This window comes from Giraffa tippelskirchi, chromosome 8, assembly GCF_054371585.1.
Source record: "Giraffa tippelskirchi isolate mGirTip1 chromosome 8, T2T-mGirTip1v1.2.pri, whole genome shotgun sequence".
Lineage (NCBI taxonomy): Eukaryota > Metazoa > Chordata > Mammalia > Artiodactyla > Giraffidae > Giraffa > Giraffa tippelskirchi.
Genome location: NC_137282.1, coordinates 82,790,403 through 82,816,884, shown reverse-complemented (window position 1 = coordinate 82,816,884; position 26,482 = coordinate 82,790,403). Strand labels below are relative to the sequence as shown.

General features: G+C 39.3%; 1 protein-coding gene across 11 annotated transcripts in view; it reads right to left on the bottom strand.

Moving 5' to 3' along the window:
* Positions 1-26,482, bottom strand: part of WDR70 (WD repeat domain 70) — a 320,625-nt gene that overhangs the window by 224,765 nt on the left and 69,378 nt on the right. For all 11 annotated transcript variants that reach the window (XR_014062734.1, XR_014062733.1, XR_014062731.1 and 8 more), the window contains one exon: positions 16,153-16,306. Coding sequence is in view for 7 of the 11 variants with exons in the window: in XM_081522027.1 (XP_081378153.1) it covers positions 16,153-16,306 (154 nt within the window). In the remaining 4 variants the exon portion in view is untranslated. The remainder of the gene's footprint in view (positions 1-16,152; positions 16,307-26,482) is intronic.

Below are 26,482 nucleotides of genomic sequence, written 5' to 3'. Positions count from 1 at the left end.
AAACTCAGCATGCCCACAGGACTTGAAAAGGTCAGTTTTCATTCCAATCCCAAAGAAAGGCAATACCAAAGAATGTTCAAACTACCGCACAATTGCACTAATCTCACATGCTAACAAAGTAATGCTCAAAATTCTTCAAGCAAGGCTTCAACAGTACGTGAACCGAGAATTTCCAGATGTTCAAGCTGGATAGAGAAAATGCAGAGGAACCTAAGATCAAATTGCCAATATCCACTGGGTCATTGAAACAGCAAGAGACTTCCAGAAAAAAATCTACTTCTGCTTCACTGAGTATGCCAAAGCCTTTGTGTGGATCACAACAAACTGTGGAAAATTCTGAAAGAGATGGGAATACCAGACCACCTGACCTGCCTCCTGAGAAATCTGTATGCAGGTCAAGAAGCAACAGTTAGAACTGGACATGGAACAACAGACTGGTTCCAAATCAGGAAAGGAGTACATCAAGGCTGTATATTGTCACCCTGATTATTTAACTTATATGCAGAGTACATCATGAGAAACGCTGGGCTGGAGGAAGCACAAGCTGGAATCAAGATTGTCGGGAGAAATATCAATAACCTCAGATATGCAGATGACACCACCCTTATGGCAGAAAGTGAAGGAGAATTAAAGAGCCTCTTAATGAAAGTGAAAGAAGAGAATGAAAAAGCTGGCTTAAAACTCAACATTCAGAAAACTAGATCATAGCATCTGGTCCCATCACTTCATGGCAAATAGATGGGGAAAAATGGAAACAGTGAGAAACTTTATTTCGGGGGGCTCCAAAATCACTGCAGATGGTGACTGCAGCCATGAAATTAAAAGACGCTTGCTCCTTCGAGGAAAAATTATAACCAATCTAGGCAGCATATTAAAAAGCAGAGACATTACTTTGCCAACAAAGGACCGTCTAGTCAAAGCTATGGTTTTTCCAGTAGTCATGTACGGATGTGAGAGTTGGACTATAAAGAAAGCTGAGCGCTGAAGAATTGATGCTTTTGAATTGTGGTGTTGGAGAAGACTCTTGAGAGTCTCTTGGACTGCAAGGAGATCTAACCAGTCCATCCTAAAGGAAATCAGTCCTGAATATTCACTGGAAGGACTGATGCTGAAGCTGAAGCTCCAACACTCTGGCCACCTGAAGCGGAGAACTGAGTTACTGGAAAAGACCCTGATGCTGGGAAAGTTTGAAGGTAGGAGAAGAAGGGGATGACAGAGGATGAGATGGTTGGATAGCATCACCAACTCGATAGACATGAGTTTGAGTCAGCTCTGGGAGTTGCAGTCCATGGGGTCACAAAGAGTCGAAAACAACTCTGAGTGACTGAACTGACTGACTGAGCCACCAGGGAAGCCCTACAGTAGTGCGGTGTACATGCGTGCTAAGTCACCTTCAGTCGTGTCTGACTCTTTGCAACCCCATGGGCTATAGGCCTACCAGGCCCCTCTGTTCATGGGATTCCCCAGGTAAGAATACTGGAATGGGTTGCCATGCCCTCCTCCAGGGGATCTTCCCAACCCAGGGATCAAACTCATGTCTGCCTGCATCTCCTGCATTGCAGGTGGATTCTTTACCCACTGAGCCACCTGGGAAGCCCACAGCAGTCCTCCTAGGAAACTACTAATACATACTCTCAGTCTGAAGACCAAAAGAACCGTAAATGAGTATTGCATTCCAGTTAATATATTTGTTCCCTTTTTGCAAATGGTACGCATTAACAATTCTAAAACTGCTTTCAATATAAATGAAGATATAAGCAAATGAGAAAATATGTTGGAGATAATAGAAGTTGAGTTTCTAGCTGTTAGAGAAAGGAGTCTAAAGTGGAAAAAGGGGAAGATTAGAATGAACTCTGTGGCATTTGACTGAAACTGGGGATATCAATATGAACTCATGGTTTTTAATAGGTAGATGTAAATACAGGGGTAAATGTATATTTCTAAATTATTTTCTCGCTTTACATGCTTCAACTGTCTAGAAACAATAACACCTCAGCAAACGTAGTGAAGAGATCTTGGTTGCCAAATATCATTCTTCCCTAAAGGAACCAGGGCTCCTCGGAAAAATTATTCCTTCTGGGGCTGAGGTAGGAAAAGTACAAGATGAACACAGAATATTTGGTTATCTTAAAAAAATAAGAGAGTGTTGCAAACATGATGGGGATATGTTAGAAAGATAAAATGCAAATTGGAGGGGCCTTTCACCAGTTAAACCTGGGACAATTAGGGTATCAAAATAAATAATGAAAGTAATGATTGTAAACCATTGTCTAAAATAAGAACCCTTAAAAGCATATTAATAAAGAAATAAATAAGAGAAAGTTCTTGCTTACAGAATGCTGATTAATAAATATAAGATAAATGATAGAAAAATTTTTGCACAATTTTGCAGTCATCACAGTAATATTCAATAACTGATTCAAACAAAACCATCAATGGGTTCTAAAACCAATGGAGGAAAGTCTGATAATGAACAGGATAATTCCATGGTCTCAAGATTTCCCTGCAAATTACACAGCAATTACAAAAAGGTAATAGCAACTTTGTAGTAAAAAAATTTGGTAGGTATCAGGTACTTTCTGATATGAAGAAGCAAGGAGAGTAAAATATTATTTTGGGATCAGTCCTTCTAGAAATGCATACCCTGACTCTAATTACAAGGAAAAACAGACAAAATTGAATTTTACATTTTACAAAATAACATGGGTTATAGTCTTCAAAAAAAATCAAAGTAAAAAGTTACAGGGTGGGGAGGTATAGGAACTACTCCAATTAAAGGAGACAAAAGGCATGATGATCGAACTGGTGAGAAAATAATTACGAAGGAGATCATGGAGCTAACTGATGAAACTATTGATTATAGATTAAATAACAGTATTTTATCAATATTAAATTCATGATTATATAAGAAAATGAAACGCTATTAGGAAAACCACACTAAAGAATTTAAGAGCAAAGGAGTATGATGTTTGCAACTTATTTTCAAAAGCTGGGTGAAATTAAACATTTATGTATGTGCATATGCATATATGCCTGAGTGCCTGGAGGATGTATAAGTAGGGGGAAGAAGGAAGGAGAGTGTTTGTGTTAGTTATGGGAGAAAGGGAGGAAGAGATGGGGGGATAAAGCAATGGGACAAAATGTCAGCAATTGGTGATTCTGAAAAAAAGAGTATAAAGAAGCTCTGTGTACTATATTTTACAACTTTTCTGTAAATTTGAAGTTACACCAAAATAAATACTTGAAAATAAATATATTCTGGCTGCTCTCTGAAAAGTCTGCTGCAAAAACAAAAGAGGAATATTGGCTTCCCTGGCCCTAGACCAGGGAAAGGCCAGTAACAAAGAGGCACAGCGCCTCTTCCCTGGACCCCAAAGCAGCAAAGACAGCAGCCCCACTGGGGTAGAACACTTTTGATGTTCCATGCCCTCTACCAGTCTAACATTAGTGACTAATGTTTGATTGATCACCTATGGTTTCCCACCACACAGCAGCAGTTGTAGGACAGAACCTTTCTGATAGTTTGTGCTTTACATCGGGATTAATGCCAGCATGGAGTAGCAGCACTCCCTTTCCCACCAACTCACAGACGCAGCTGCTGAGGGGTGGGAATAGATGATGTCCCCTTCCCACTCCAGCTTTGCCCAGAGGCATACCCAGTTATAGGAACTACTACATAACATAAAAAGAGTAAGCTTCTGGTTTTTCAGCAAGAACATCAGAACAATAAACCTCTGACAACAGAGGGCAAAGGGGGAATTAAGGGCTTAAGAAGTAAGAAAGCTAGGACAAAAATATCATTTAAATCTGTATAAAAAGTACTGAGCTCACTGCTGAGGTGAGCTCATATGTGTAATATGTGAAACCTGTCAGAAGCAACTTAAGAAAAGGACTGAGATCTCAAAACACCCCAGACTATCACTGAGGTTCCACATAATCTCCTGGGTCACGTGCACGTGAGACAAACCAGAATAGCATACAAAGGCATAAAGACTTTGGAAATTAAACCTATACTGGAAGTAAAAACAGCTAACATAAGGCAGGCCAGGACATACAGTCCAGAACTAATCAGGTTGCCTGTCAGCTAAAAAGAAACCACATATTCACATAAGCAAAAAAAAAAAAACTTTTAGCATTCTCCAGAAGTTTTAGACAGGAGTCTGCATCTCATAACACAATATTCAAAGTGTCAAGAATACAATCCAAAATTAAACATACAAAAAATCAGGAAAACTTAACGAGCCCTCAAGGAGTAAGACATGCTAAGTCACTTCAGTCATGTCTGACTCTTTAAGACCCTTTGGACTGTAGCCCTCCAGGCTCTTCTGCCCCTGGGGATTCTCCCAGCTAGAATACTGGCATGGTCTGCCATGCCCCCTCCAGGGTATCTTCCTGACTCAGGGATCAAACCCATGTCACTTATGTCTCCTGAATTGGCAGGCAAGTTCTTTACCACTAGTGTCACCTGGGAAGCCCCAGGAAGTAAGACGAAAGATGCCAACCACAAGATGATCCAAAAGTTGGAATTCTCAGAAAAATACTTTAAATCAGTGCTTACAATCATGACACAAAAAGGAAAAGCAGACAGTTTTGAAGCAAAGGCAAAGACAGACATGCCCAGCAAAGAAAAACTAACTACTTTTTAAGAATGGAAATTTGTACTCAAACACACAATAATGGAAGTTAAAATTCACTAGAGGGGCTCAACAGTAGAATGGATACATCAGAGGACAGAGCCAGTGAACTTGAAGACAGATAATTCAATCCAAACAATAGAACAAAAAAAAAAGAATAAGGAAAAAATGAACAGAATCATAAAGATGTTTGAGACTATGTCAGAAGATTTAGTATTCCTGTTATATAAGACTCATAGATGCAGAAAAATATTTGAAGAAATAATAGCTAAAAATTTCCAAAGTGTGAAAACAGTAAACTTACAGATTTAAGAATCCCAGTGAAAGCCAAACAAAATGAATTAACAACAAAAATTTTTAATGAAAGACATTTTTAAAGTACTATGAGAAAAACTGTTGTTATTGTTCAGTTGCTCAGTCATGTCCGACTCTTCATGACCCCGTGGACTGAAGCATACCAGGCTGAAGCACACACAGGTGAAGCACATCTGTCGTTCACCATCTCTTGGAGCTTGCTCAACTAATGTTCATCAAGTTGGTGATGCCATCCAAACACCTTTCTGTCATCCCCTTCTCCTCCTGCCTTCAATCTTTCCCAGCATCAGGGTCTTTTCTAATGAGTCAGCTCTTCACATCAGGTGGCCAAAGTACTGGAGTTTCAGCTTCAACATCAGTCCTTCCAATGAATAGTCAGGATTGATTTCCTTTAGTATGGACTTGTTGGATCTCTTTGCGGTCCAGGGGACTCTCAAGAGTCTTCTTTAACACCACAGTTCAAAACCATCAATTGTTTGGCATTAAGCCTTCTTTATGGTCCAATTCTCATATCCATACATGACTACTAGAAAAACCACAGCTTTAACTAGACGGACATTTGTTGGCAAAGTAGTGTCTCTGCTTTTTAATATGCTATCTAGGTTGGTCATAATTTTCTTCCAAGGAGCAAGTGTCTTAATTTCATGGCTGCAGTCACCATCTACAGTGATTTTGGAGCCCAAGATAATAAAGTCTGTCACTGTTTCCATTGTTTCCCCATCTATTTGCCATGAAGTCATGGGAACGGATGCCATAATCTTCATTTTTTGAATGTTGAGTTTTAAACCAGCTTTTTCACTCTTCTCTTTCACTTTCACTTTCATCAAAAGGCTCTTTAGTTCTTTTTCACTTTCTGCCATAAGAGTGGTGTCATCTGCATATCTGGGGTTATTGCCAAGTTAAATGTACAGAAAATGTACTTTAGAAGCAAAGGTGAAATAGAGACATCCTAAGATGAAAAAAACTAAGAGAACTTGTCACCAGTAAACCTGCTTAAAAAGAAATGCTACAGAGAGAATTTCCCGGCAGCCCAGCAATTAGGACTTGGCACTTTCACTGCCAGAGGCCAGGTGTGGTCTCTAGTCCGGGAACCAAGATCCCACAAGCCTCACAGCATGGCCAAACTGTTTTAATTTTGTTTTAAATAAAATGCTACACAAAGTGAAAAATTGGTCATGTAATTCATCTGGAAACTAAAAGAATAAAAAATTTCAAGAATTATCTTATTATTTCAAGAATATTTTTACTATTATTTTATTATTTTAATTCTTATTGGTTTATTATTTCAAGAAATTTTAACTCAAGGATAATCAGGAAAAGAAAGAACAAAGTTGGAAGACTCACACTTTTCCATTTTTCAAAATTAATTACATGTTAATGTTAGTAGCAGCTTTATTCATAAAGCTTTGTTGGCAAAACACGTTTGCCAATGGGACAGATGAGAGGGAAAGAAGGAAGTAAAGAAGATGTTTTAAGAAGGAGAGAATAATCAACTGTGTCAAACACTGCTGAGAGTTACAGTGTTAGGAGAATTGAGAACTGACCACCGGTTATGAATCACATGATGGTGGGGTGGCATGAACAGATAAGTGAGTTAGTGTTGAAGTGTTAGTCGCTCAGTTCCATCTGACTCTTTGCGAACCCATGGACTGTAGCCTGCCAGGCTCCCTGTCCATGGAATTCTCCAAGCAAGAATACTGGGGTGCATTGGCATTCCCTCTCCAGAGGATCTTCCCAACCCAGGGATCGAACCCAGGTCTCCCACATTGTAGGTGGATCCTTTACCATCTGACCCTGTGCACCTAAGATACTAAAAGATAGTAATTAAACTGCCTGGACAATAGATTAAAATCTGTAGAATTGTCAGAGTTCCCATTCATCTCTTTACAAAAGAGAAATTTGTCTGTCTTTGCTTATTTAAGAAAAAAAACAAAAAGAACTTCTAGTGCCAAGCAGTAAATAGGTATCTGATCTAGTTTTACTTCATTAAACATCTACCTCTGGCCCCAGAAAATAGCTCATGATTTGCAAGGAAAGGAACACCTCAATATCCATGAGACATGCCCTGCCTGCAGGGACTTAGATCCTAAACTGCCTTGGCTTCCTCAATCTTGCACACTACTTCACACTTTTATTCTCCCTCTCAGCTTAACTCAGCTCCACCTCCACTGACATCTCTTCCTGGCCCCTTAATCTAATGTGTAGCAGGCTTACCTCCAGTCAGTTCCTAGTTTACCATCTTCTACTCCCAGACTCAGGAGTCACTGCTTCTCAGCACAACGGGTGCTACTCAGTCCGGTTCTTTTTTCGTTTTTGCAGTATAGCTTTTGGGGGGTGGCTTTTTTTTTAATTAGAGGATAACTGCTTTAGAATGCTGTGGTGTTCTCTGCCATACATCAATGCCAATCAGCTAGCTAGCTAGTTAGCTAGCTATATATATATATCTCCTCCCGTTTGGAATCTCACTTTCTATGCTTTGTCCTAACAGAAACTCAGCCTATGCAGGTCTTGAAGGCAGGCTCCAGAAGAGAGGTCTTTTATTGATATTTATTGATTAGAGTTGAAAAAGCATCTAGAAATATAAAGTATATTTCTAACAGGACCAAAAGAAGATGATCCTTACTATAGAGGACATTAACATAAAACACGATCACCTTAGTTGTTGAGTACACAGAATATGAACACAAATAGTAAGTTAAACTGAAGAAATACTAAAAGACTATGAATGCTGTTTCTTGTTTGTAAAGACAAGAGTATGACAAAGGCAATGGGAATGTTAAGTACCCTTGTGTTAAAACAGTGACCAAAATTAGTCATAATAGAAAATGAAGTTCAACTGAGGATTCTTAAATGAATCTAAACAGATTCAGTATCATGGCTCACATTAGTGGAAAAAAAATTTTAAGTGACACCTATTAAAGAACAGTCAGTGACTAAAACACTTTTTCATCAAATAAACTAGGTTTTCTCTCTTTCTCCTTTATCTAAACACAGGCACTCCTAGGGGAAAAAAAATTTCCTTCCTTTATTTAACAGTCTGGAAAGAGCCTAGCAGAAAGAATGAAGCATCTATTTATTTCTCATAATCTGCTAGACTGTGCATACAGAGAGATATTATCAAGCCATGATCACTATTGGTTTCATCTAATTCACACGCACTCATGCACTCACGTGCACAGAGGTATGCTGATCTACAGTTACCAATCCATACCCCTGTGGCAGCCTCATGACAAAAGCTGTGACAGCTGCCCCACCATAGTGCCATTTGTAGTCACTGAATGAGGTGAGGCTCTGTGACCCGTAAAATCAAAGTACCCATGTTTTTGGCATAGTGAGTTAACTAGCAGAGGCAACTCCTATGAAGAGAGGAAATGCCTCAGGGAATATACTATCAGCTTTAATCCAAAAGTTCTTCTTAACTGGAGTCCATTCATGGCTTCAGGAATCTTCAAACTTCTTAAAATTGTCAGCATAATTTTGAGTCAGTATATTTTGCTGGAGAAAATGTTAATAGCCTGATTTTGGGAGCAGGCAACCTTCTTCTCTAATGGACTTGTTTTTCAGTCACTCAGTCATATCCAACTCTTTGCGACCCCATGGCCTGCAACACGCCAGCCTTCCCTGTCCTTCACCTTCTCCCAGAGCTAGCTCAAACTCATGTTCATTGAGTTGGTGATGCCATCCAACCATCTTGTCCTCTGTCGTCCCCTTTTCCTCCTGCCCTCAATCTTTCCCAGCATCAGGGTCTTTTCTAATGAGTCGGCCCTTTGCATCAGGTGGCCGAAGTATTGGAGCTTCAGCTTCAACATCAGTCCTTCCAATGAATATTCAGGATTGAAATTCTTTAGGATGGACTAGATAGTAACTATTTTAGGCTTTCTGGGTCACATGGTCTTTGAGGCAACTACTCAAACTCTACCACCATAAGCACAAAAGCAATCACAGACAACAATAAATGAACAGGCACTGCTGTGTTCCAGTAAAACTTTAATTTACAAAAACAGGGTGCAGGCTGGATTCGGACCACAGACTGCAGTCTGCCGAACCTTGTGTAATCCATCACACTCTTAGTCACTCCATGAATCAAGGACTCTGAAGTCCAAATCTTTCTGACTACTGAGCAATTTTTAAATACATTTGAAGATACCAAAGAGATAGATTTATTCTTCTTTGATTGACTCAACTCCAATGACCTCTTCTCCAAGATACTGCAGTAGTTCCAACTACAGCAAACTCTGTCCCCAGATGGTTCCTTTTCTGGAATCATGAATGTTCTTTTCAACATCCTAAATTTCAACCAATCACTCAACATAAACCTGAGTGTCCTTTTACTGTACTTATAATGAACAACTTTTATTCTGGAATAAATCCCTCTTCCTCAGCATTGTATTCCATTCAAACACCTCAGGCTCCTGAACAGACTCAAGAAGATCATAGCATGCATGCATGCTAAGTCACTCAGTCATGTCCAACTCTTTGTGACCCCATGGACTGTAGCCCACCAGGCTCCTTTGTCTATGGAATTCTGCAGGCAAGAATACTGGAGTGGGTTGTCATTTCCTTCTCCAGGGGATCTTCCCTACCCAGGGATCGAACCTGGGTCTGCTGCATTGCAAGCAGATTCTTTACCATCTGAGCTACCAGAGAAGCCTTAAAAAGAGGTTGTGTCTGACTCTTTGCGATCCCATGGACTATACAGTCCATGGAATTCTCCAAGCCAGAATACTGGAGTGAGTAGCCTTTCCCTTCTCCAGGGGATCTTCCCAACCCAGGGATCAAACCTAGGTCTCCCGAGTTGCAGGCAGATTCTTTACCAGCTGAGCCACAAGGGAAGCCCAAGAATATCATACGAATATGACAAAGACTCTCTCTTATAATGTTAGATTTTGTAACCCTGAATGCTCCCACAAGTCTTAACAATTTTTCTCTCACACTATCAATAGCTATTCTAAGCCTTTACTATTCTACATAGGGCCTCATTCCAACATTTCCCAATACAAAACTAGGAAATGATTCAGTGGCTACGTGGTGACACCTTCAACTTCTTATCTAAGGCCAACCACTTGTAAACATACCTGCATATGAGCCCAATCTCATCCCTCCACTTCCAATGTAAATAAATGTTTATTTACATTATGTTTGATCTCCCTCACTACCACCTCCGTGGGGACTTTCATTATTACTTAGTATGTTTGGTATTTGCAGGACTATATTAGTTTCCTATTTCTGTGTAACAAATTACCACAAACTTAGGGGCTTAAAACAACGCTTAGTTTATTAGCTAACAGTTTGGGACATCAGAAGGCCAGTCACAATCCAGAAGGTTGACTTTTCTGCTCGGAGTCTCAGAGACTGATATCAGGATGTTCGGAGGGCCACATTCCTTTGTGGAGGCTCAAGGGGAGCATTCATTTCCAAGCTCACTCAGGCTGCTGGCAGAACCCAACTTCCTGTGGTCGCAGGACTAAGATGCCTATTTCATTGCCTCTGTCAGCTGGGAGCTGCTCACAGCATCTAGAAGCTGTGTGCCTTCCTCGCTACGTGGATTCCTCCACCTTCAAAGCCAACAAATGAGAAACTTCTCTTCTTGAACCTGAATTAGACAAAGCCACTCCCAAAAACCTTTGCAAAACAGTCCCTTCTTGACATATACACACTATTACATATAAAAGAGGTTAACTAATAAGGACCTACTATACAGCACAAGGAACTCCATTCAATACTCTGTAATGGCCTATATGAAAGAAAGAAAGAAAGAAACTAAAAAAGAGTTGGATATATGTACATGTATAACTGATTCACTTTGCTGTATACCTGAAACAGACAGAACATTGTAAATCAACTCTACTCCAATAAAAATTTTTTAAAAAAACAATAGGGGGGAAAAAACCCCTTCTTAATATATAATCTCTTGCTGAAACGGCTAAGAAACAAAATGCTTAAGCTTCCTAGAAGTCACCTGGTTTGCTTGTGAAAATAAAATCTGTGAGGCACATGCTTCATTTCTTGAAGGAGCCTTTAGTGTAACTGAATATTCTGACCTTTTGATCTTTCTGAGGTTTTAGCAAAAGGTTATACAGTGCACACTGGGGTTTTTGTTTGTGTCACACTTTCAGAAGCAGTTTCTTCACTTTAACATTCTTTGCCATGTGGACAGGCTCAAGATTAACTAAATCATCTAGTACTCATTTCTGTTTAACAAGACTTTTCTCACTTTACCTTTTGTTCTCATCTTTTACTATAAGTAGCAAGAAAAAACCAGGCAGTACTTTCAACATTTTGGTTGGAGATCTCCTTGGCTATAACTATCTATCCAACTTCATCATTCAGGTTCTGCTTGTATATTCAGAGCTCGAAAAGAGAATCCCTCTCGAGTCAAATCCCTCAAATTTTAAAATCTTTTTTGCCAGGAAGCGATCAATGCCTTTTAAGGGCTCATCTTAGGCAGGATCCACTGAGGATAATCTTTCTTTCTTAAAGTTAACTGTGAAGACAATATAATCTAATTGCAGAAGGATCTCATTATACTCATGGGTCACATCCACACTCAAGGAGAGGGGCAGGGAATCTTGGGTGCCACATTAGAATTCTCCCTACAGGGACTATGTATGTAGCAATTTTGAAATTGCTTTCTATGTACTATAGGAGGTGTTGTTCAGTCACAAAGTCACGTCCAACTCTGAGATCCCATGGACTAGCAGCACACCAGGCTTCCCTGTCCTTCACTATCTCCCAGAGTTTGCTCAAACTCATGTCCACTGTGTTGATGATGCCATCCAACCATCTCATCCTCTGTCGCCTCCTCCTCCTGCCCTCAATCTTTCCCAGCATCAGGGTCTTTTCTAATGAGTCAGCTCTTCACATCAGGTGGCCAAAGTATTGGAGCTTCAGCTTCAGCATCAGTCCTTCCAATGACTATTCATGGTTGATTTCCTTTAGGAATGACTGATTTGACCTCTTTGTTGTCCAAGGGATTCTCAAAAGTCTTCCCTAGCACCACAATTCAAAAGCATCAATTCTTCAGCACTCAGCCTTCATTATGGTCTAACTCTCACATCTGTACATGACTATAGGAAAAATCATAGCTTTGGCTATACGGACCTTGAATAAATGAGTAAATACACTGGTGATGCTCTAGGACAAGTTTTTCACTGGAGAAGTGAAATACAAATACTGAATGGGGAAAGGCTAGGAAGTTGGATTCAAATTGGATGTATCACGGTGAACTCATGATATTGTTATATATTTTGCTTATTTTTTGGTTGGTTGGTTTATCCCTCCAGCCCCAACTCTGTCTTCTGAAATAGTCTAGAAGATTAACACCTCAGCAACAATGAACACAAGCAGTGCCCTAGATCTTGATTTGTAAAAAGAATTCCCAATTCAAGAGAGCCATGGAATGCTAGAAAAATCAGAACAGAATAGTACAAGGTGAGCTAGGAACATTTTGTTGTGCCAGAATGTAAGAAAGTACCCCCGAAATGATGGGGATATGTCAAATGGATAGAAACCAGTGTAATGGAGTTTCTATTAGAGAAAAAGCACTGGAAATATTCAGAATTTGGAAAGAAACACAACGTATTTTAAATGAATTCATTTTTTAGAGTTATATTTGCTGTTAAAACCACCAGTTACAACTGCTTGAGGAAATAAAAATATACCTAAAATTCACAGTTTATAATATTTTACTCCTAAGAAACAATATTTACCATTAAAAAGACATGACTAAAATATTTCATTTCTAAATAATAAGGGAAATTTTTTGGAGAGGTTTTATATCAGAATAACTACATGTACTATTCAAACATAAATAAAGCATTTGAAAGTACCTTTTTCCCCAAAATTCCTTATAAAACTCCTAATCTCCATAATTAAAGTACAATCATAGAGAAATGGCCCACTAAAATGTCCAAGCATTTTAGGGTCCCCTGATCCTGTCCTGTCCCACTTTAGCCAAGTAATTATGAAATAAATGGCACAGAACCATTTTAAAGTTGAAAAAGAAAAGGGCTGAAGGTAAAGTATGGGTCTACAAGTTTAAAAGAATAGAGAAAAACATTCTTTGGGACTTTCCTGGTGGTCCAGTGGTTAAGACCCTGCAATTCCCCGGCAGAGGCCTGGGTTCAATCCCTGGTCAGAGAAGTAAGAGCCCACATGCTGTGGGGGGCCAAAAAAAAAAAAAGAAAAGAAAAACACTCTCTCACTGGAAGTAATATACTAAAATTCTGGTTTAGAATAAATGAGTTTTAGCTGACCATATAACTACAGTTTTTAAAGTATGCTTTTGAACGGTTTAAGGGTTGATTCTTGTTTATCCTTGTCCTACCTTCCTAGTGACTTAAACCTGAAGAAGTAATGTCCCATTTTCCCAGATAATATAAGCAATAAATCCCATGAACTCGAGATCAGTGATCTTCACATTTTACAGAAACAGCATAACCTGATTTTCAAAGAATATCTTATAAAGAACTTCAATACGGAAAACAGACAAAACTGGAATCCCTCTGGCTGAAGGAGGCCCCCTGCCCCTCATCCCACTCTGAGGCCTCGCATTCCACTCCACTACACAGCTCCAAACAATACCTTATGTAAAGGTTCTCGTGTGATCAGGAAAAAATGTTTTTCAGATGCATAAAGGAAAAAAGGTATCCAAAAACTGAAATCTTAATTGTGATTATATTTGGGTTGTAGAATTATGAGCAACTTTTCCTTTTCAAATTTTAACAGTCAATAAAAATTACTGTTAAAAATTCAATAAACTAGTTTTCAAAGGTATTAATATAAATACTCTCCCTGTAATGCAGTATGTAACAGAAATATATATATATATATATACACACACACACACCACTAGAAGTATACCCCCCAAAAAATATACACATTCACATAAAAATATAAAGAGATAAAAATCTAACAATATAACAATTTAATAACATAATTAAAAAGGCCTATTTATATTTGAAGTACATAATATTTTATCATAACAGATCAGATATATATATATATTTAGTAGTTTCTTTTAATGCTCTATTGGTTGAACTTTCCAGTAAAGCCATAAGTTATTAATTACTCTTTGAATCAGAAAAAAGTTTTAAAAGTTAAGAAAAACTGTCCCATGAAATCTGCTTCCTTCAAATAATAATACTTGCATTTCTAAAACCCATCACTCAAGTCAAGGAGTACAATTAAGCTAAAAATAGTACTTCCTAAATAAATAGTCAATTATATTTGCTTCTGAGAAATGGAGAGAGTAAGTATTAACCATGATTTTGAAATCAAAATAGAGATAAAACTAGACAAGTTTGGGAGAGTTACAGTATTAAGTTATAATATATAGTTGTTTTTCGCATATTGGTAATTAACTTAATATTTTAATTTCCTATATATCTACATAGATTTATCCACCTGCACTCTACTTTCCCAATAATCTTACTATATGTACTATATATATATACTTATATGCTGCTAAGTCACTTCAGTCTTGTCCGACTCTGTGCGACCCCATAGACAGCAGCCCACCAGGCTCCCCCATCCCTGGGATTCTCCAGGCAAGCATACTGGAGTGGGTTGCCATTTCCTTCTCCAGTGCATGAAAGGGAAAAGTGAAAGTGAAGTTGCTCAGTCGTGTCTGACTCTTAGCGACCCCATGGACTGTAGCCTACCAGGCTCCTCCATCCACAGGATTTTCCAGGCAAGAGGACCGGAGTGGTGTGCCATTGCCTTCTCCGAATATAATTTTATATATATATATATATATAAGTATATACTTATATACTTATATATATAAGTATATATAATATACTTTTATATATATATATAAAACTTATATATATGTTCAGTCACTAAGTCATGCCTGACCCTTTTGTGACCCCATGGACTGTATATAGCTCACCAGGGTTCAGTCCATGGGATTTTCTAGGCAAGAAACTGGACTTTGTTGCCATTTCCTTCTTCAGGGGATCTTCTTGACCCAGGAGTCGAACCCACATTTCTTGCTTTGCAGGCAGATTCTTTACCACTGAGCCACCTATCTGTGTGCCTGCATGCTAAGTCACTCAGTCATGTCCGACTCTTCAAGACTATGGACTGTAGCCCACCAGGCTCCTCTGTCTCTGGGATAGTCCGTGCAAGAATACTAGAGTGGGTTGCCATGTCCTTCTCCAGGGGATCTTCCCAATGTAGGGATTGAATATATGTTTCCTGCGACTCCTAAACTGCAGGCGGATTCTTTACCACTGAGCCTTCCTTGAAGAAGGAAATGGCAACCTACTCCAGTATTCTCGCCTGGAGAATCCCATGGACAGAGGAGCCTGGTAGGCTGCCATCTATGGGGTCGAACAGAGTCGGACATGACTGAAGCGACTTAGCAGCAGCAGCAGCAGCAGCGCGTGCGTGCGTGTGCGTGTGCGTGTGCGTGAGAAACTGAAACTGCAGAAATAGCCAGATACAGAACCACCAGATCCCTTTCTGCTTGAAATTTTCTTGGCTAAAACCTAAATCCACAAAGTCTTAGTTTTTATAATGTAAGAAGCCCTGAGTAGCTGAAATCATTAGTAAGAGTTAAGAAACTAGCAAAAAAAAAAATCTTTTCCTCACATTTTTAAAGAAAAATTGTCTGTGGTAACCATAAATTAAAAAAAGAATAAGTTAAATAAGAGTTTTTAAAGCTTTCATTTCTACAAACTCGTTGTTTAAATAAAGTTTGGTATTCCCAAAAAGCTTCAAATCAAACAGATAAAAACAGAACGATTTGAGTGTAAGACAAAGGCTGATCTGGAGCATCGTCTGCTTTATTTCCTTATCACCATCATCCTAAAAAGAACACCTTTGGTAGAATCATTAGGGAGGTGATTTTAAGATGAGGGGAGAGAAACTCTAGTGGAATACATGAAGGGAAAAAACCCACTATTCAAGCCACCATTTCAATACAATTGCATATAGCATTATGTTTTAAGTTATATCTGAATGCTGTTTGCACCATCTAACACACACTGGACACTCAATGAACAGCCAATAAACAAAAGGAAAGGCATGAGACTGCAACCCTCAATAGGACTGAGAGGTATTTCAGTAGACTTCAGCAGAGGGCAGTTTGAAACACACTGTATTAATTTACAGCAGAAATTATAGCAGCAACAATAAGCTGTGAGTAAATGTACATGGCATTAATTAAATTCACTAAAATATTCTGGGCCATACTTACCTTGGTATTGGCCATATCCACAATATACTGGTCTCCTTTTATACATTCCATTACTTCAAAACCATCTCTGTCAATCACTTTGGCCTGAGAGCTTCCAGATACGACAAGAATCATGTCTCCCGTGTTACTGTACTGTAATGACTTGATCTGATGGCTACGCAAAAAAAAAAAATTCTGGTAAGACACAGAGTTATGTTTATACTTTCACTCCATTAAGCACTGTCAGAAAAAAAAAGTCATACAGCTATACAAATTGATAATTCTATAAAATCAGGAGCATCAACCTCAAAAGGGCCCTCAACACCAGTGGCTATCCTATTAAGCTCTCTTCCCACTCTCCACAGCAATCTATTAAAAACTTCTCAACTCACCTTAAATCTTCAACCCAAACAACTCCCCCTCTCTTGATTCTTCCTGCTTTGTCCCAGAAGAAACATATAAGGACTGCCTCAGTGTGCTCTCATTACTGTTATAAATGTATCTGCTTCTGAACTCTTCTCTTGCTTCTTCTCTTTGATTACAATGATGAAAATGAACCTCTTCCTGCCCAAGGCATATCTACTACCTATATTCTGGATCCCACCCCTTCCAGTCTCCTCGGGAACCTATGACTAACCTCTCTCTCCTCCCCGTCTCAGCTAAGCTATCTAAACAAGTTTTCATCTCCTCCCTTATTTCTCTAGCACCCAGGTGGCACTAGTGGTAAAAAATCTGGCCTGACAATGCAGGAGACACAAGAGATGTGAGTTCAATCCCTGGGTTGGGAAGATCGCATGGAGAAGGGAATGGTAGCCCACTCCAGTATTCTTGCCTGGAAAATTCCAAGGCCAGAGGAGCCTGGCAGGCTACAGTCCATGAGACACAAAGAGTCAGACACAACTGAGCATACACATACACACACATAGAGTATCCTTTTCACCCTCACCACCCCACTGAAAGTGATCCTGCCATTGTGGCTATAGTGGATGCTGTGGTGACTACCCACATCAATCCTTTCAGGACTGAAGTACTCATTCCCCAGCTTCCAGGATTTGGCCTGCTGGTGGCTTACAACTGAAGTCTCAGAAATTTCTCTGAGTTGCAGAAAACTCCCTCATCCAAGGTTGTTACTATCCCAAAGCAGCCCACACTTAAGGACTGGTCCATGTGCAGTAAAATGGCCCAGTCCTCTGGTTCAACTGGGAATACCTCAGAAGGGTTATTCCAGCTTCAGATCTCCCTGTGGAAATTAGTTAAGGTTGCTGTTGCAACCACCTAGCAATTCAGTTCCTCCATCTTCCTAATGCTGCTTTCCTCACAGCTTCTCTCATAGGGGCTGATTCCAGAAGCACTCCTCAACAAACCTCCTACATGCAAATCCTGAAGCTTCAAAGTGTGTCTTGGGAGAACCAAACTTGAGAGGGTTGATATCAAAAGTAGACCTATGGAGCTATTCCAAAATAAGATTTTAGAGTGATGTCAATCATGGACTGGTTAGCAATGAGGACCCCTTCTCTGGTGGTACCTAGTCCCTGATGCGCTGCAGCAGTGCAACTGCATTGTTAAAACTGTTGGTAAGAGGGAAGGCAATATTTCAGGCATTTGAGAGTACAGGAAAAGAAGTAATTGAAAGGACTAAGGAACTAGGTAGCTATTGCTAGGGGCAGTAAATACAATGAAGACAGTAAAGGAAAGGCTGAGGATGGTCATCACCAACTAGATACTATAGTGCGGAAGCTGGAGGGTCTATCTGGCAGCATATAAAACAGGGTTACTGCTCTCTCAGGTAAGTGCTGCAGTCACTGATCCCGCAAAGCAGGTGTTTCTACCTCTATTAGGAAGGAAGACCAAAAGCAGTGGAAATTCACATGTAAATCAGCAGCAGCATACATCTACATGTTTGAACCAGAGCTATGTTAACTTTCTAGTCCTCTGTCTTAATCTAGTCCCAAGGGACCTGAATGATCTGGACAATACAAAGAAATTCATGCTGGTCCCCGATCTCCATGATAGCATGTTAACTGTATCGGGTGCGCAAAATGTATCAACTACATTAGTCAGACATGATCTCCAGGAGATGAGAGGTAAAACATAGAAAAGATCAGGAGACTGAGAAAAGAAGATATGGGGATAATCCATGCAGACAGACAAACAAAAGTAGAAATTAAAAATGAAGCTCTTTGTATCACATGTTAATCCCAGAAAGCATCAAATTTAATAGAGGCAATGAACAACCATGCAGACAAAGTGAGTTGGCCAGTTCAGTTGCCATTAGCTAGCTTTTGTCATCATCCACTCTATTCTTGATGCAATAGGCTCATAAATGAACCGGTGGTGCTGGTAGAAGGGATGAAAGTCACGCATGGGAAGGACAACAGCTCTCAAAGTTAACCTAACTACTGCTGAAGGGCCAACCTGCCAGTAACAGAGGACTATGGTAAGCCCCCTACCCCAAATCAATACTAGGCTAATTATATGTAAAATATGAAAAATTACAATAAGCGTACAAGAAAAAACAGAGTGGGGAAGGCAGAGTAGGTACCAAGGGGGCAAGAATAAATATTTTAAATCTAGTGGTCAGGAAGTAAAAGACTGAAGTGTCTATCAGGTAACTGAGGGAGTAAGTTACGCAGATATTATCAGGAAATTACTAGAAAGGATCTGCAGCAAAAGAATATTTGGTATATTCCCAATGTGGCTGTAACAAAGAGAGCAAAAATAACCAAAGTTGGAGACAAGGTCAGAAGGCAGCAAGTAGGTGCAGAGAGCCATGTAAGCCTTCAAAAGGACCCTGGTTTCACTTTCTTTGGAAGAAATGAGAGGAAATCCAGCAGAGCATTTTTGAGGTGAGAAATAACACAATTTGACCTACACTGTACAGAACCACTTTTTTGTGCCTGGACCATTTCATAGTCTGAGGTCTATGGAGCACTTCTTAGCATGTTTTTTAAACACATTAAAAAAAATACACCACACACACCATGGAAATCATTTATAAAGAACTAACTGTAAAAATATATTTTTAAATTTGTGACATAATATGTGAGTTTCTAGACTAATGTATCAAGTAACTATGCCTAGAGGCAAGTCTAATAACTACTGTAATTTCAAAGCAGTGATGAGCATGAAAGTGAAAGTGAAAATGTTAGTCGCTCAGTCATGTCCAACTCTTTGCAACCCCATGGACTACAGCCTCTGTCCATGGAAATCTCCAGGCAAGGATACTGGAGTGGGTAGCGTTCCCTTCTCCAGGGGATCTTCCCCACCCAGGAGTCGAACCCGAGTCTCCTGCCCTGCAGGCAGATTCTTTACCATCTGAGCAGCCAAGGAAGCATCTGTAACAATGGTAATGTGTTATGAAAATATCTGAGATCTGCAGGTATACCTGTGACTTTGTTGTCTACTTTCACAATTAAAGGAAGTGCTAAATTTCAGCTAGGTTAGTGAGAGGAAAGAAATTATTATTTAGGTTCACAGAAATTGGGAGAACCAGATACTGAACTTCTAAGCCAAGCCATAGAATTTTAAATAACTATTATTAATAAATTAAATGACAAGGCAAAATTTTATATTTGTTGTTGTTATTTAGTTGCTAAGTCATGTGACCCCATGGACTCAACATAAACCATGAGGTCTTTTGTGACCCCATGGACTATAATCCGCCAGGTTCCCCTGTCCATGGAATTTCCCAGGTAAGAATACTGAAGTGGGTTGCCATTTCCTTCTCCAGGGAATTTTTCCAACCCAGGGATCGACCCTTCGCCTTCTGCATTGGCAGGTGGATTCTTTACTACTGAGCCACCAGGGAAGCCTAGTAGAAAGAACTCTCAAAGAATTCTGGAGTATACACACACACACACACACACAGAGTACTCAACCATAAAAAAGAATAAAATTTTGTCACTTGCAACAACATGAAGAGACCAAGAGAGTACTATGCTTACTAAAATAAGTCAGACAGAGAAAGTCAAATACTATATGTTATCACTTGTATGTGGAACCTAAAAATAAAACAAAAAAATAAATATAATGCAACAGACTAAGAGATATAAAGAACAAACTCATGGTTACCAGTGGGAAGAGGGATGAGGAGACAGGCAAGATAGGGGCAGAAGATAAAGAGATATAAACTACTATCTCGAAAATAAATAAGATATGAGGATATATGTACTATATATATATTGTACAGCATAGGGAAGAGCACCAATACTTTATAATAACTTTAAATGGTATATAATCTATAAAAATATTCAATCACTATCTAATAAAACTGAAACTAATATTATAAATCAACTATATTTTAATTTTAAAAAACAGGTAGCTGCTGCTGCTGCTGCTAAGTCGCTTCAGTCGTGCCCGACTCCGTGCGACCCCATAGACGGCAGCCCACCAGGTTCCGCCATCCCTGGGATTCTCCAGGCAAGAACACTGGAGTGGGCTGCCATTTCCTTCTCCAATGCATGAAAAGGAAAAGTGAAAGTGAAGTTGCTCAGTCGTGTCTGACTCTTAGCGACCCCATGGACTGTAGCCCACTAGGCCCCTCCATCCATGGGATTTTCCGGGCAAGAGTACTGGAGTGGGGTGCCATTGCCTTAAAATTTCTCTATCAAAGATAAAAATGATCACCTTCTTTTTAAAGCTGTATTCAGCTATAGTGTCCTCTATGAATGTAATGCTGTTGTCAGAAAATTAATTACATTCGTTGATTTATCCTAACAGGCCAAACTCAAAATAAAATTGGCTTCAACAGTAAAACAATTTTAACAAAATGTTTGGTCATTTAGTCCAATTTACTTTCTAAGTCTATAATTTTAAGGCTGAGAAATAAATAGGTATTTCATTTAAAAAAACTATCAACTCATGATAACTGTGTCTTCTAAAACTAGAATATACACAAAAAGTTAAAATTCCTGTATGTCTAGTTAGGCCTGAGTAAGGTTATTCCTCCTGGTTGGTTACCAAATCCAAATCAGATATTTACCAATGAAACTGCTTTTATGCACAGCCACCACTAACTAGAAACTGCTGCTCAAAATTTATGCTGTTTCTCCTAAAATAATGAAACGCTAGCTGATAGTTTCTGAAATATTTATTCTGCAAAAAGTCATTTTTAATGTACAAGTTCAGAGTACTGATTCCAATGGCAAAGATAATTCAAACAAAGATCTGAGTGAGCTCTGAGGTTATAATATGTGACAACATGAGGAATTTCACCAGAATCCCCAAGATCAGTGTGTCAAGGTAGATGAGAAATTGAAGCACCCAAACCAGATCTTCATGATAAAGGAACCTACGAAAGCGAAGGTGAGGCTACTGCCCAGGGTCCCTCCTTTCTATAAAAGAAAAGTCTCTCTGGCCTCATGACATCCTTTCTGAAACACTGGGGAAAAAATGAGGTCCTCAGCAAAATTCTGACCAGAGTCCCAAATTCAAATTAAGTCCATAAGTAGGCATCAATACTAATAAAATATAAGGTCACTTGTTTGACCAAATGTGTCAGTTGTTCATTTATTCCCTCATCTCCAAATTCACCCTTCACTGTTTGCTCTGCAAAAATGGATTTGGGTCCTTTAAATATTTTCCTTATGCCAGCTGACATGATGCTAAGTCTTGTCCTTAGAGAGTGCTGGAAAGGCACTGCAGGAGAAAGGGGTTTTCTTCCCTGGAGCTTGTGTGTTCCTCTTGGTAGGTTCCTACACCACACATGGCTTCTCCAGTCTCCAACCCCTGCCATTGATGCAGGTGCTCCAAGACCAGGCTGGTGAAGTGCACAGCAATCAGTAGCCAGTAGCACCCAGTCGATTCCCCAGTACTTCCCTCAGAAAGTTTTATATCAGAGTGATGAGGTGAACCGAGTTTCTGGCAAGTACTCCTGTCACAGAAACTTCTTTATCATTTAGTGAGCCACAGCCTTGCCCTCTCAAATAAGGTCTAAATCTCAATCCTGGAAGCCTCCACCTTAAACATTCTATATGCTACGAGTAAGGCTGCTTCTTTTATTTGCTATTCCTATATTCTTCAGAGTTTACTTTACTTTTTAGTAGCCAATCCCTCATTACACCAATCAGAGAAGGCAATGGCACCCTACTCCAGTACTCTTGCCTGGAAAATCCCATGGACAGAGGAGCCTGGTAGGCTGCAGTCTATGGGGTCGAGAAGAGTCGGACACAACTGAGCGACTTTACTTTCACTTTTCACTTTCGTGCATTGGAGAAGGAAATGGCAACCCACTCCAGTATTCTTGCCTGGAGAATCCCAGGGACGGAGGAGCCTGGTGGGCTGCCGTCTATGGGGTCACATAAGAGTCGGACACGACTGAAGCGACTTAGCAGCAGCAGCAGCAGCAGCATTACACCAATTCCATGATACAGTTAGTATTTCTTTACAGTACGCTTTCCCTGTTCAAATTACTGTGATTTCTCACTCTTAATCAGCCTCTGACTTACCAAAATCTCAAGTGATTAATAGGAACTGAGAAAGCTATAGGCCATTTAGTCCAATTTTTTAAATATATGAACAAACAGGTCAGAATTTTGATGATTAGTCAGCTAAGACTGCTAAACCAAAGTCTATAAAGAGAGAATAGAATGAACCAATTAGATCATAGGGTATATCTTTCTTAACAGCATTCTCATTTGGAGGAAGTCAATTTTCTTCAAGAACCATGACAGATCAAGCACTTTAAGCAATAACTGTTTTTTTCTGGTGAACCATTTTTATTTCCAAAGGGAAATGAAAATCTAAAGAACACAGCAAAATTTAAGAAGACAAGGTAGTAGAAACAGTTCAATGGCTCCATTTATCTGGCGATCTACTCTACCAAATTGCTCTATTCACATTTGGAGGGAAATACAAAATCTTACCAATTCCACACTAATATTCATCTTAGTTTCACAGGAAAGCCTAACATTTTCCCTCTGTCTCGTTTTATGTGCTCTCTTTGCCAACACTGAAATGAAATGTTCAGCATCAAGCTCACCATTCCTGTCCCACTTTGCTCTTAATTCTGCTAGCCACAGAGTTAAAAGGACAGGGTTAAGAGTTATTAGACACAGTACTAAGGAGAATTAAAGGGCTTGTTCAAGGGGCGTAACATCTGCTCCTCAAATTCCTGCCTAAACAACTAAGATTCCGATCAAAGAGAAGAGAGGGAAAGGCAATCTGACAGTAAACTGGAGTCATGAGGAAGTGAATGTTCTCTCAGGGAGTAACTCTGACACCAGAGGAAGGCTTAGTGACATTGCACAATTCTTTCTGTGAAGTTATTCATGGGGCAAGTAGGAATATACGAGTATAAGTGGAGGGGAGTGGGGAGGTGAAGATTGAGGATCCTTTTAAGTAGCTTTTGCTCTGCTAGCAAAACAAGCTGGGACATGCAAGACAGATAAACACAGCTGTTTGGGGCTGTCACTTGGGGCTCAGGAGCCAAGGTGTCCTGATATAGTGAAAAGCGCACCGGAATGTGAGTCAGGAGGCCAGTGATCCAAGTCCTCACTCTATTGCTAACTAGCTGTGTGATGATGAGCAAGCCCTTTGGCTTTGCAAGACTCAGTCTCCCCATTTCTTTCCAATTTAGTAGATGGAACTAGATGACAGCACTATGCAGAGAAGCTCCAGAGATAGCGTTCATGTACCGGCTTTATACTGTTGCTGAGTCCTGGTTCCTCCACTGAAAAACCTGGAGAAATAACACTTATAGGATTGAGATGAAGATTAAAAATAAGACTCATTTTTGTGCTGCTAGCACAGTATATGAAATATGTAGTTGCTATTTTTACCACTTCTTTACTTCCACGGGCTCTTTAAGATTATGTGAGGGGTATGAAATCTTGATAGCTAACCGTAATGAATACATTTGAATCAAATACATGGAATATTTCAAATTCATTACAAGACAAGTTAGTATAAGTTTAGCATGTGTTTTAATTACTATTAACCAAAGTGTTCAAGAGAAATATCCTTACATCTTTTTTCATTTTTTGCACCCACTCACATAACTCAAGCACTATGCCAAATATAACTACTATGTTCTTGAAAATGAAAGGCAAGGCAATAATAGAGAAAATGTAGTTTCAGATTGGCATGTCATCTTCCTAAAGAATTTGATGAAATTGTCTGTTCCTTGCAGGTATGTAAAATATATTATCTAGTGCTTGGAACAGGACAAGAAAGTGAGAAACACGAGACAGAACTATCAAAGGTTTCTAATAAAAAACACTGCTTTATTCCATGCTGAAATAAATCTCCAGCTACTTCAACATTTTAGCTTTTATACTTAAGAAGAGATTTCCAATGCAAAATTAATTAGGAATATATCAGCTATTGGCTTAACATACTAAATGTTAGGAAGCCAGTAGTAACTTTACAAAATAATATATCTGTCAAACAAAACTCAGTTCAGTTCAGGTATGACCTAGATCAAATCCCTTATGAGTATACAGCAGAAGTGACAAATAGATTTAAGGGACTAGATCTGATAGACAGAGTGCCTGATGAACTATGGACAGAGGTTCGTGACATTGTACAGCAGACAGGGATCAAGACAATCCCCACGAAAAAGAAATGCAAAAAAGCAAATTGGCTGTCTGAGGAGGCCTTACAGATAGCTGGGAAGAGAAGAGAAGCGAAAAGCAAAGGAGAAAAGGAAAGATATTCCCATCTGAATCCAGAGTTCCAAAGAATAGCAAGGAGAGATAAGAAAGCCTTCCTCAGCGATCAATACAAACAAAACTAGGGCCACAGAAAACTTCTATCCAGGATTAAACACTAAAGCTAATCAATAACTCTCCCATTAAAATGTATATTCTTACTTATAAATGTGATAAAATTACTCTGTCACTCAAGTACAAATTATAAGTTTCATGATTTTATATGATTTCACAAGCAAGCTCCATGGTAAAAGACAACTAATCTAAATATTTAAACAGTACACTTTCGTATCTTGTGAGGATTAGAGAAATACAATCAAGAACAGCCAACCAATGAGGGTGATTAGCAAAAACTAAATCCTTGCTCTGATTATTCCCAACAGCTTTATGATACGTTAAGAATAATTCAAGTCTTAATTCTAATAGTAGAACAACAGGAGCTCAGCATTTAACAATGAATAAAAGGTGCTGAGGGAGCAACAGTGGGAAAGCCCTAGTTTAGACAGCCTCTCTAGAAAAGCAACATTTTGGTGGAACCTAAGCATACAAAGAAGCTAACCATGTTTGTGAGTAGGGAGCAGGTAGCAAGCCATAGGGAAGAGCATTCTAAGCAGGAAAAAAGTCCTGTGTAAAATCCCGCACCCATTTTGTTGAAGCAAACTAAAAAAGAGAAGTGGGCAGGGGCCAGATCACATAGAATTTTACAAATCATGGCAAAGCATTCATAAGTTTCAGTAAAAATGCATCAGGACTGTATTAAGCAGTTTGGTGGGTATAGTAGGGGAAAAGAGACTGCTGCAGTGCTCTAAGTGAGATTTAAGCAAGGAAGATGCTGGAATTGAATCCTGAAGGAGGAATCTGGAAGAAACTGGAGAGGCAGGAAGCACATGGAGTATAGGTAAGGATGAAGAAAGGACCAAGTACAGGGGAAGGAAGGGAGAAAGTGGGGACAATGAACTAACTGCAATAAAACTTCATGCTGTGAAGTCAGACAGAAAGATAATGACATCTATAAAGTCCTTTGAAGTTTAGGAGAAGAATAAAAACATATGACTAGAAATTAAGGATTTTTGAAAGATCACCCAAGAATGTTAAAATGTCAGTGTAGGGGAGAACCTGAAGACAGAGCAAAAAGAATATAAAGACAGGGTCCTTGGGACTTCCCTGGTGGTCCAACAGCTAAGACTCCACACTCCCAATGCAGGAGGCCAGGGTTTGAACCCTGGTCCAGAAACTGGATCCAACAAACCACAACTGAAAGATCTTGCATGCTGCAAATAAAAATTCTACGTGCCACAACTAAAAAAATAAAAAACATGCTCTGCATCACACAAGGAAGTTTGAAGATCCCACGTGCTGCAACTAAGACCTGGCACAGCCAAATACATCACTAAATATTTAAAATAAAAAAAAAAGGAAGGTCCTCCTTAAACAGAAGGGCTATAAAAGATTTGTACAAATAATAGCTGCCAAGTTATACATTAGATTTCCCTAGTCCAAATATCAAAAGAAATAACCTCAAAAAACATAACAATAGGTAGAAATATCAGAATTAGAAACTGAAAGACCTGAAAGATAGAAACTATCCAGAAATTTTTACAGAAAAGGACTAGAGTGATTAGAAAAATACCTCCCCAAAAGAGTACAACAGCCTCATATGAAAATATCCCACAAATCAAGAATTCATAGGGAAATACATTCTC